Raw genomic sequence first — 12,235 nt, 5'->3', positions numbered from 1 at the left:
AAATAACCACCAGAACTCAGATCTGAAGTGAAGCTCTGCCCCTTGAATCCTGGCTCTCTGAAGGTCTGTGTCAGCGTTATGGCGAAGATCTAACGAAGTAATGCACGTAAAGCGCCCGGTGCAATGCCTGGCCCAGAAAGTTGAGTCGTGATTTGGGGCTTGCTTTGTGCCACTCAGTGTTCTTAGTCATAGTCAAGTATGAGCTCATTGAATCCTCATAAAACCTTTTACGATGTAAGTGAAATAAACCGTAATCCCTTCCTCTACCTTACTCTGTGATTCCATCCCACCACAGTTCAATTTCTTCTTGTGAATTATAAATTTTAAAATTGCCCCAAATTCTGTCTTTCTAGATGGAGAAATGGGAGGGGGACTCCTCCACTCAAGTAGGAGAGAATCAACCCCAGTCCCCAACTCCGCCCAGAGTCCCTCCCCAGTGCCGCAGGAAAGGGCAGGGGAAAGCAATACTTCCACCAGAGTTTATTCCTCAGAAATATCACCGCTGACTCAGTGCCCTCTGTGTCCCAGTGGGGCTCCCAGGAAGGCCTTTAGCCCTCCTCCCCAGACTATACTCGCTCCAGAAATACAGCCTTGGACAATTACTTGATTACAGAATATTCCCAGAAGTGAGTTTCCCCAAGTTGCTAAGGTTTACATGGGGAGGAGACCAGGAAACAAAGAACTGAGTGGAGAAACCATGAGATCCAAGAAAAATTGGAGGGTTTGAGGACGTTAGAGGGCACAGCAGCATCGCTAAGGTTTGAGTCTCCTTCTCACTTGGAGTGGAAGTTGTAGAATCCTGCCTCTAAGAAATGGGCCGACCTGCAGAGGAAATAAAAAGGAGATAATAAGGCTTCCGACCAACTTGACCCTATCGTTTATCTCTTTAACCATCGTGCCAGAGCCCTTAATACAGTGACACTGAAACTTCCAGAGCTACCTTCAGCCTCCTCCCTGTAGACACTCCACTGGGTAGAAGAGGAGGGCGGGCTCTCCTCTTTCTCGCTCCTAATTCCAACAACGCTGGCTTACATCATGCTGGTGGCCTGATCCTGGCCTGATCAGAAGCTCACCCCTATTTTAAGCACCTTAGCTGAACCCAACACTGACCCCCCAAACTTCACCCTTTCCAAAGGACCAGTAGGCAAACAGACCAACACAGATGTTACCTTCTGGAAAATTGGAGCCAGGGAGGACAGTGTAGCCTAGGAGAGGAAAACATTTGATGAGAGGACAGTCTTTGTGGATTCAAATATCTGGCACTATTCACAGCAAATGAGATAGCAGTGGGAGAGCCAATCACGGAGAGTGAGATCAGGAAGGTTACTCACCAGAGGAGCCAGCTCTCCGCCAGCTGAGCAAACCGAGAGAGAGGATGATGAGGCCCAGGCCTAGAGTCGCTACGGACACAGAAACCTTCACTGTCTGTGCCGGGGACAGTCCAGGTGCTACAGAAACAGAACCTTATTAGCATCAATTCCTGTTGCTCACTCCCAGAGCAACTTTATTTATTTCAACCTCCACTTAGCGGATTCAAAGGTGCTTTATGGCAACCCCCAGGGTCTAGCTCGCACCAACTCACTCCTCAAAACTTCCCCCTGTGAATCTCTATTCCTAGCACAGCCCTGGGGGATCCCTAGAGCCAGCACCTTAGCTTCCAGTTCCTCTCTAATACGGTGGGTCCTCTCAAGGCACCCTACTTTCTTCCTTCACCCCAGAGAATAAAGTGTTCCTCGTTTCCTCTCTATTTACCCTATGGCGACAATGTTTGTTCCATTACGTGCTCTGAGTTCTTCCTATTGAAATGTATTGCCACCTCTCCTAACCTCCAATGGTTCTATTCTGTAAGTTATGTGCCTCCTCCTGTCCACATCCAGAGTTCCCTTGTGTTCTTCCAGAACGTGTCTCCACGCCACTTGACAGTCCCAGAGCTGATCCTACCCTAAATCCTGCCCCACCTCGATTCCTTGCCCTTGCTGAAATGAACATCCCACAACCAGAGAGCCTGCTGGTTCCACTCTCCCCTTGTCACGCTGCCCAACAAGACACTCTCTCCCCACAGAGGGGAGGTGTGGTCTCAGCAGCCAGTCTGGGATCCTGTTCCCTGGCCCTTTGTGGACACCCTTCCTCTTCCTCATTTCTTCCTCCTTTCTTTCCCAAGAATTCCCAAATTTGTGTGTAACTTCTCTCAGTTCCCTTAACTACTTCCGATCCTGGGGTTTGAGCAATCGTGATTGGTTCCTTGTTCCTTAGTCCCCAAATATGCACATCCAAATACCAGCCGTGGCTTTCCCTCCCTGACTGAGCAGCCCAAATGCCGTACAGGCCCCATGCCGGGAGACAGTGCGCTTTCTTCTGCAACCTTCTTTATTTCTCCCATTCCCGTTCCTGACCTGACGACAGAATAGTTGAAATCGAAGCGTGCTAGAATATTGCGTCACACTTTTTGGTTCTGAAATCTACATCCCCTTTTCAAGACAGTCCTGCGCCCTTCCCACCCTCAGAGAAGCACGTGACATCAGCACCATCACCATAGCAACAACAACAGTAACTAACTTTCCTTTCTTGTATCCCATCGGCCCATCTTCACTCATAATCCCTCCATAAGTTTCTCCAGGCCCCATTCTCATTCTCAGCATCTCCCTCTCTACCATACACCACGGACCTCTCCACATCTCACTCCCTCTGGCGAAATATTCGTGTTCATTTTCGACCGCCCACTTGCAAGCTTTCTGCTTTAACCCTACTTCCCTCCTGCCATGCACTTACTCCAGTACTGAAGGATGGGCTCAGGAGCCCCAATGTGCTCCACCACACAGATGTAGGTGTCCCCAAAAGAGGGAGTTGTGGCTAAATGGGAGAGGGTCTGGTACGTCCAGTCTCCATTGGGCTGGGCAACCTTATGGGCACTGCCATGAGGAGGGACAAGCTGCCCGTTCTTCCTCCACGTGATGGTCACATCGGCTGGGTAGAAGCCCCACACGTAGCAGGCCAGCACCACGGACTCCCTCGTGTTAAAAGGAGTGGTTTTGGCCACTTGCACAGATGGAGGCCCTGCAGAGAAGAGAACATGGTCATGGAGAAGGGATAGCCTTTTCTCCGCCCTGGCTTCTTTCCTTCTTTAATTCTTCACGGATTTTGCCAAACCACTGGCGTCATCCCCGCCCCAGGCCACCGCATGTCTCTTTAAAAATAAGGAATCAGAATTTACTCCTGCTTCGCTCTTTTTTCCCCCATGCCTTCACTGACTCTCCCTTTTTTCGTCTCCAAAATTACATTTGATCACAGCAGGTGTAAGCCGGGTCTGAACTGCAAGCTGTTTCAGACGTGACTGTACTTACCTCAAGCACACAAGCTAACAGTTGTCCAGGGTGGTAAGTTGGGGTTTACATAAAGGCAGAAAAAGACTTTTGTCCTCAAACCTCATTTAACAAATTAATTCGCTCTGTAAAGCGCTTTTTTCCTCAGATAGTTTAAGGAAACAAGCCTAACTCAGGACTCTCTTAAATTTGGGTAAGTGTAGTTCAAATTAATGAGATTGTTAATGTACACATTTTTTTCCTAGTTTATTCTCCTAGGAGACCCATCTGCTTGTCTTTCTCTTGGTGCTTTTCAGACAAAATTTTTTAAATTGTGTTGAGGCGCAGATTCCCCAGCCCGCAACCCCAGACACTTGCATTCCAAGGGTCTGCAGGGCTCTCAGGGGCTGCATTTTTCACAAGTACCTTCCCCAGGCACTTCTGAGAAAGGCAGGTCAGAAACCACACTCAGGACACCATACTCCATCCTGCGGAGATCAAATTTCCTTTCACCAGTCTCGGCTCATTCTCAGTGCAGGGGAGTAAGGGTGAGAGAGCGAACGTGGCCAGAAGCTTTAAAAATACTCCCGTGCCTGGGCCTATCCAAGACCTACAACATCAGGTCTTGGGACAGAAAGGCATGAAAAATTAGGGAAAGCCATTCTGGCTGTTCTGACACACCCCTGGGGCGGACTGGGGGCTGCCTCCCGAAATGCCTGCCTAGGAGGAAAGCATGTGGACTCTCCCCTCAAGAGCTCCTTGCAGGCTCAAACATCACCTCTCCTCCTTTATTCCCTACCCACCCCCCCCAACCACCTGTGCCCCCTTCAGTGCCAACCCTCCCTCTTTCGACCTCCAGGTCCACACATTTTCTGCTTCTTTTCTGCCCAAATCTCAAACCCCTTGCCTGCTGAGGGACCCTCCCCGGCCTCCCCTCTCTTAACTGTGCTGCTTCATAGCCCCTTGGCACCCCTCCCTCCTTACGTGTCCTTTGGGTCAGTGATCCCCAAAAGGGCTGTGTGTGTGTGGCACAGTCCTGGAGCCCCTCAGATAAGCGCTGGATCAGGTTTTCCTGTTGGTTGAGGTAACCGGAGACGTAAGCGGCCAATTTATACAGCATCCCAAATTCACAAGGGACTATTGCTTTCTCCATGGGATCCCAGCAGGCCAGCAAGTCTTTGTTGAAAGAGATACAGTACGTGAAATCCTGTGGAGTCCCGTCATCGTCCAGCACACAGGTGCTTTCCACGTGGGCCACAAAGCCACCTGCAGGAGCCGGAGAAGAGGGCAGGTCAGAAACCAGGCTCAGTGACACCCAGGGAGCAGGGCACGCATTTCCCGCCCCAGGCAGTGTCTACTGACCAAGCTCATGAACTGGAGTCCCCAGGAGCCCTGATTAAGGAACTCGATAGTAGTAGCAGAGGTGTTTTTAGAACCTGTTTCCTGCTTATGTGAGACTAAGGAGCAGCCCGAGACGGTTTGCTTGTGTAAAAATGATGATTTACCCAGGACAAGAGCTTCAATAAGCCACATTGTTGAATGAGAAGAGGGGTCGAGGGAAAGAGTCAGCCTTGTTCTGTGCTGGAAGTGTTATTAAATATTCAATCCATGTATATTTATAAAGCATCTCTGTGTGCTGGGCACTGTGTGAGGAGCAACAAACAAGACAGATGTGGTCCTTGCCCACATTCCGGCAGGAGATCTGCATTATACAGATAACCACGCGGCTTAATTACTATTAAAATTGCTGCAAAGGTGCAATGCAAGTGCTGTCAGAGTGTATAATAGGGAGACAAACTAGTCTGGGGCATCCACATCCAGTAACAAAACTGAACTAATTCCCTTACCCAGAAAAAGGGGCAGGGGAAGGCAGGTCCCCGGAAGGAATGTGCTTACCTGCTCCGGTGCAGCCCAGGCTGAGGCCCAGCAGCAGCTGCAGGAGTGTGCTCATGTTCTGCTCTGAGGAGACGCAGGGAACGTGGTCCCCTGGACCACCTCTTCCAGGGGCCTCGAATTCTCGCCTGCCCCAGGAACACCAACCAGATGAATGATCTCCAGACCCTGAGTGGAATATGGTATTGCCTGGGCCCCTTGATCCCCACTAAACAAGTGGTTTGGAGCCACGCAGCCCCTAAACATTAACTTGTTCCTGATCTTACAGGGTTGTCAAATTGCCTATTAAACGTAGAGACAAATCAGTGAGTGCCTCAGACTAGTGTCATCAGTTACTAGGTAAATCTCATCCTGCCCTAGGCTGTAAACAACCCCTGGTCTCCTTCTTAACTCTTCTCGTGGAACCACCAGTCTGTAGGTGGATTTCCCTGGGTCAGTGGAGAGAATACTCCCAGTATTCCCAGGACGCATGTAGCCCATCCCGTTTCCTTTCAATGACCTCCCCAAGATGGACTAGATAACCTCCTTTGTTCCTTAAAGGGGGGTTACTTGGGAAGATATGCCATTACCCTTGGTCTGCCCTGTCACCCAGCAGATGGAGGGCGCAGGCCCTTCTGGGGCAGGGGTAGGGGCAGGACTGCTGAGAAAAAGGAGGCATGGGAGAGTGAGGGTTCTCTCTGGCCTCGAAGCAAGAGAGCAGAATAAAAAAGGCCGGTCCACCTAGGGTCAGGGACATGGGCCTGAAAATCCCTGCCTGGCCCCCAGTCTTCTTTCGTCCAGCCAGTGGGGTTTCATTTCCTCCTTTCTGCTTTCTGGAGCAGGAAACCCCATCCTCCTACACCCTGAGCCACCTCAGGGAAGACCGCAGTTTCACCCCACTTGTTCCCCTTGATAAATACGGCTGATGGGCCCGTGCCCGGAGCTCACCTGTCTTCCCCAAACTTGAAACTCCCTTGTGTGTTTCCCCCACTGGTCCCATCTGAGCCAGGGCAGGTCCCTGCCTATGAAGCCACGAGAAAAATAAGATAAGGCTTCTCTACTTTTCTTTCCCTGGAAAAGGCAAATTTAATTGTTTGTTTGTTTGTTTATAAATCAAATTTATTGGGTTGATGTTGGCCAGCAGGATCACATAGGGTTCAAGTGCACACTTCTATGACACACGACCTGTACATTGCACTGTGCGCCCACCACTCAAAGTCAAACCACCCTCCATCACCACGTGTGTGGCCCCCTTTACCTTTTACTAGCCCCCCAACCCCCTTCCCTCTGGTAACCACCATACTATTGTCTGTGTCGATGTTTTCCTTATTTATTAATTTATTGTTTTCAGTTTTATACCCCACATATAAGTGAAATCATATGATTCTCAGTGTTTTCTGACTAACTTACTTCACTTAGCATAATATTCTCAAGGTCCATCCATGTTGTCACAAATGGCAGTATTTCTATCTTTTGTTATTGCTGAGTAGTATTCCATTTTTCTGGGTGGACCCAAAATAAACTGGAATTATCTTCTGGAGAGCAGCCCCTTGCATTGCAGGCTTCCCTCACTAGGTGAGTGTTCTAGGAACCCATCCGTATCAGTGTACCAGCTGGCGTTGTTGTGAGAGGCTGCAATCAGCTTCAGTGAATGTTTTTGAAGATTCTTTCAACATGTTTGCCCATTTCACAATGGGCGATTTGCGAGTGCACCCACCCACACTGCACTGAGTGTTCAGCAGTTTTTGACCAAATACAGCATGACTCCCATGCCCCACCCTCCCTATTCACCCAATCTTGCCCCAGATGACTTTTTTTGTTTCCCCTGGTTGAAAAAATTCCTCAAAGGGAAACGTTTAGCCAATGTGGAAGAGGTGAAACAAAAAATGGTAGAAGTACTAAAAGGCATCAAAATCGACAAATTCAAAAACTGTTTTCAGCAGTGGAAAAAAATAGGTGTATTGCATCAAATAGAGTGAACTTAGAAAGTGGCTGAAGTTTAACCATGTAAAAGTAAATACACAATTTTTTATAAATAAGTTCCTGTTTTTTGGGGTCCCCCCTTGTGTGTACCACATATTCTTTATCCAATCATCTATTGAAGGACACTTTACTTGTTTCCATGCCTTGGAAACAAGGCTGCAATGAACACGGGGGCTGCGGCAGGCATATATCTTTGCAAATAAATGTTTTCAAGTTTTTCGAGTAGATGCCCAGAAGAGGGATTGCTGGGTCATATCATAACTCTGTTCTTAATTTTTTGAGAAACTTCTGTACCGTTTTCTACGGTGGCTGTACCGGTTTACATCCCCCACCAGCAGTGAATGAGGGTTGCTGATTCTCCACAACTTCTCCAACATTTGTTGTTACTTGTCTTTTTGAAAATAGCTCTTCTAACAGGTGCGAGGTGTTAGCTAGCACCTCATTGTAGTTTTGACTTGTATTTCCCTAATAGCTGGTGAAGTTGAGCATCTTTTCATGTGTCTGTTGGCTGTCTGTATGTCTTCTTAGGAGAAATGTCCATACAGGTCCTCTGCCCATTTTTTAATTGGATTGTTTGTTCGGTGTTGAAATGTATGAATTCTTTATATAGTTTTGATATTAACCCCTTGTAGGAGCTGTTAGTTGCAAATATCATCTCCCATTCTGTTGGTTGCCTTTTAATCAATATTTTGTTGTCAGTTCTTTTGCTGTGCAGAAACTGTTTAATTTGATATAGTCCCATTCACTTATTTTTGGCTTTACTGCCTTTGCATTTGGGGGGTCCAATTCATAAAATGTTGTTTACAACCAAGGTCCATAATTTTAGTACTTGTGTTTTCTTCTGTGTAATTTGTTGTTTCAGATCTTATATTTAGGTCTTTGATCCATTTTGAATTAATTTTTGTATATGAGGACATACTGTAATCTAGTTTTATTCTTTTGCATCTGGCTTTCCAATTTTTTCACCACCACTTATTGAAGAGGCTTTGTTTTTTCTATTGTGTGTTTTTGGCTCTTTTGTCAAAATTATTTGCTCATATACTTGTGGTTTTATTTCTGGGGCCCTCAGTTCTGTTCCATTGGTCTGTGTGTCTGTTTTTCTGCCAATACCATGCTGTTTTGATTATCATAACTCTGTAGTATAGTTTGAAGTCAGGTAGTGTGATACCTCCAGCTTCATTCTTTTTTCTCAGGGTTGCTTTGGCTATGAGGGGTCTTTTCTGGTTCCATACAAATCTGATGATCTTTTATTGTATTTCTTTAAAAAATGACATTGGGAACCTGGCTGGTGTGGCTCAGTGGATTGAGTGCTGGCCTGCGAACCAAAGAGTCACTGGTTTGATTCCCAGTCAGGGCACATGCCTGGGTTGTGGGCCAGGTCCCCAGTAGGAGGCACATGAGAGGCAAACACACACTGATGTTTCTCTTCCTCTCTTTCTCCCTCCCTTCTCCTCTCTCTAAAAATAAATAAATAAAATATTTTTTTAAAAATGACATTGGGATTTTGATGGGGATTGCATTAAATCTGTATGTTGTTTTGCATAATATGGCCATTTTAACTATGTTAATTCTTCTAATCCATGAACATGGAATATCTTTCTATTACCCTGGAAAATAATGGATTTTTTAAAAGATTTTATTTATTTTATTTTTAGACAGAGGGGAAGGGAGGGAGAGAGAGAGAGAGAGAAATATCAATGTGTGGTTGTTTCTCACGTTCCCCGTACTGGGGACCTGGCCTGCAACCTAAGCATGTGCCCTGACTGGGAGTTGAACCAGTGACCATTTGGTTCGCAGGCCAGCACTCAGTCCACCGAGCCACACCAGCCATGGTTGGAAAAGATGGATTTTTGAATAGCAATTCATCCTCCTATCCCATTGTGAACTATACCACTAGTGGCTTTTTCCATCACAAATCCACAACCCTAAGTTGGTTTCTCTCTGTTCCCCAACCGACTTCATGGCTGCCTCTTCTCACCTTTGTTTCTGAAAGCTCTTGGATTTGATTTAGTAGCCAGTTAAACAAGAGGATTAGGAGGAAACCCCCACCACTACACTCGTCTGTCCTCCACCAAAGTCCCTGACCCCAAGAAATTTCTGATCTTTATGAAGAAAATGGAAGGAAAAAAAAAAAAACCCGCAACATGGACCAAAGGTAACACTGGAATGAATGAATACCAGAAACAAAAGACTTGTTTCATATTCCAGCTGAGCTTAACTGAAGGTGTGCCCATGTTTCCTGGCCACGAGCACTCTCACCCTCACCCTGGGGATAGGGTTGCTCTAGACTCTAACTCCCCTAATGAACCACCCGGTGTGTTGGAGTGGGCAGGAAATGGGTGGGAGTCCAAAATTTGTTGAGCTTCTACTTTGTGATGGATTCTATGCTAGGCAGGGCTTTTAGAAGCTGTCTCATTTAATCTTAACAGACCTGTTAATTGGCCTCAATTACAGGTTTGGAAATAGGTCTAAAGATACACACCCAAGGTCTAGAGGTACACACACATACACTTGAGTGTGCCCACACACTCGCTACCTCCTGGGACTGAGATGACCTCACAGCTAGTGGTCGCCTCCAGGGTTCCTTCTGCTCGTAGAACCTCTGTCTCTTCCACTTTCTCTTTCAAAGTTTTCAAACAGGCAGAATTTCCTATACACACACGCACACACTTCCCCCATATGTCCTCCACCTCCCCGTAGGCAGGAGGAAGCCTAGTCTTGCAAGAACTAGGTCTTAGGGTCCTTTTCAATGTTTACAAAGCCTGGCCTAGCACAGGACTTCTCACCCATGGTATGGGCAGCACCGGTACGGCCCTCAGCCACAGTGCTGCTGAGAGGGGTCCCCTCTCGTGCCCAGGTCTCTGCTCCGGCAGCCACAGGAGATGTGAAACCTGTAAGCAGCAGCGGGAAATGTAGATTTCACTTCTTTGTTAATGAGAAGACTGAGGGTGATTTTTAGAATAAGGAAGGACAGAAAAACCCAGAGACCTGTGCTCAGCGAAGCAGTTTCTTCCTTCCCCTCTTTCTCTACTTCCCCTTAACCCTACTTTTTTTATTTTTACAGAAATAGCTCTGTTCCCCACCTCTAGTCAACCCAAAAGAATATTTCAGCTGCCCTGTCCATTGCTGATGATCTGATAACTATTTATGTAGTATCGGGGCTGCAGAGGTTAGGGAACCCCATCCGGCTTTCCACACACTGTCCCAGTGTCACTGCCAATGTGCAAGGACCCCTAGAGTGCGTCCTCCCTTTCCCACGTGCCAAAAGTGTACTGACCAAGGTGCTCATGTGCAAAGCACTACAGGGAATACCCACACCTAGGAGGTGTGGACTCTGCCCCATCACTTGTCATTCACTTAGAGGTCAGTTGGGGAGTGAGAATAAACACCTGTAAAGAGAAGCATTTATGTTGAGGTGAGTAAGCAATAAGTCCAGTAGACTTAAAAGAAAAAAGAGAAATCATCGTGGACGTGGTGGACAGGGAGTCCTCTCCATGGAGGGGGCCTGGAGGTGAGCCTTGAATATGGGGCAGGATTTGTGTCAGCGAAGAGGAGGCAGTTGGCTCTCAGTGACGGCATGGAGCTCCACAAGCCTGGCCATGGAGCTCTCCCAAGTCTGGCTACAGCCTGAGTCTATAGCCTGGCTATCCCAAGTCTACCAGGAGCCTGAGCCGGCTAAAACAAAAGTGAACCACAGTAATGTCGCTGGCATTGCACACTGAAGGAGGCCACAAATGCGGTCTCATGCTTTTCCTGAAGGTATAGCCATAATAATAAATCCCTTCCTGGTACTTCTTAATGTCACTCCCTCCAAATTCTCGGGTTCCTCTTCTGGACAGATGGTTTTAACTGAAGCTTCCACTTTATAAACTCAAAAATTGCTCAACTTATGAATCATGTGTAATCTAAAACCAATAGTACGAGGCCACTTTTGTGACTTCTTTCAATGTCTTTTCAAAATTACACACGCCTGCACCTACCAGGATTACCCTATTCTGCAGTCTCTCCACCTTGCTCTGCCCCTCCTCCCACTTCCTGTTCCCTATCGGGATTCACGCTCGAGAGTGCAGACCCTGACCTTTGGGTTACAGTTGCTGTAACTAGTTCATCATCCTTCCATCCTGCAGCCAAATTACCTGAACTACTAGAGGACATTCTACATGATTTGCCACAAAAACTCTTGAAGAATGTTATCTCCACTTTAACTGTGAGAAAATGGAGGCAGAGAGAAGTAAGTAATTGCCCTTACCCAGATATGAAGTAATAAATTGAACTCAGGATCTATGATTTTAAATCCTATACTCCTCAGAATCAATTAAAAATAGTTGAAAACTGCCAACAATTTATAAGAGCAATAAAAACCATAATATATCTAGAAATTAACATATAAGAACTTTATAGGAAAAAAACTTCATTAAATGATATAAAGTAAGACCTCAAGAAATAACAGACATATCATTTTCATGCATGGGGCATCCTAAAATAATGAAAAAGCCAATTTCCTCCATATCTCTAACCAAAATGATGTCCCAACCAAAATCACTGCAGGATTTTGGCAGAACTTGATAAACTGATTCTAAAATATACAGGGAAATAAAGCCCATGAGTATCTCGAGCAATTTTGATAAAGAGGCGCATATTGAAACCTTTAATGATTAAAACAATAAGACACTGACACAGGAACTGAATAATATGTAGACAAACCCATGCGTGTGAGGGACTTGATGTGCGACCCCCAGGAGCAAATGGAATACTTGGCAAATGGCATTAAAAAGATCAATTTACTATGTAGAGGAAAAGAAAGTTTTACCCTTACACCACATAGAAAACTTCTCGGTCCCTAAAGGTCTCAGTGTGAGAGGGAAGCAATGACACTAATAGCAGCAGAGTAGAATGCCATGTACAGCCACGGAGATATAAGGACAAGGGTTTACCCAAAATATCCATCAGAAAGGAAGGAGTTACCTTATAGAAAGGTCCTTAGGGTTTTTTCTTTTCAAATTAAGGCCACTTTCTCAAAGCTATTTGGAGGAGATGTTACCCTCCTCCAAAATGATCTCGATTAATACATTCATGAGAAG

General features: G+C 46.3%; 1 protein-coding gene across 1 annotated transcript; it reads right to left on the bottom strand.

The window, feature by feature from the left end:
• Positions 1-465: 465 nt before the first annotated feature.
• On the bottom strand, positions 466-5,447 carry LOC112302240 (HLA class II histocompatibility antigen, DM beta chain). Its single transcript, XM_024557870.3, has 6 exons — positions 5,196-5,447; positions 4,284-4,565; positions 2,770-3,054; positions 1,332-1,448; positions 1,170-1,205; positions 466-822 (listed from the first exon to the last, which is right to left on the bottom strand). Exons 1-6 carry the CDS (start codon positions 5,248-5,250, stop codon positions 806-808), a joined length of 792 nt encoding a protein of 263 aa, XP_024413638.2. The 5' UTR covers positions 5,251-5,447; the 3' UTR covers positions 466-805.
• Positions 5,448-12,235: the final 6,788 nt, after the last annotated feature.

Source organism: Desmodus rotundus, unplaced genomic scaffold (assembly GCF_022682495.2).
Source record: "Desmodus rotundus isolate HL8 unplaced genomic scaffold, HLdesRot8A.1 manual_scaffold_404, whole genome shotgun sequence".
Classification (NCBI taxonomy): domain Eukaryota; kingdom Metazoa; phylum Chordata; class Mammalia; order Chiroptera; family Phyllostomidae; genus Desmodus; species Desmodus rotundus.
The sequence above is the reverse complement of the archived record's forward strand: the minus strand, read 5'-3'. Positions and strand labels throughout refer to the sequence as shown.

Coding starts and splice junctions, on each gene's coding strand:
- LOC112302240 (XM_024557870.3), bottom strand. CDS start 5,250: ATGAGCACACTCCTGCAGCTGCTGCTGGGCCTCAGCCTGGGCTGCACC. Junction 1,449..2,769: donor GCCCATCCTTCAGTACTGGA/GTAAGTGCATGG, acceptor CTGTTTCTGTAG/CACCTGGACTGTCCCCGGCA. Junction 1,206..1,331: donor GCGGAGAGCTGGCTCCTCTG/GTGAGTAACCTT, acceptor TTCCTCTCCTAG/GCTACACTGTCCTCCCTGGC.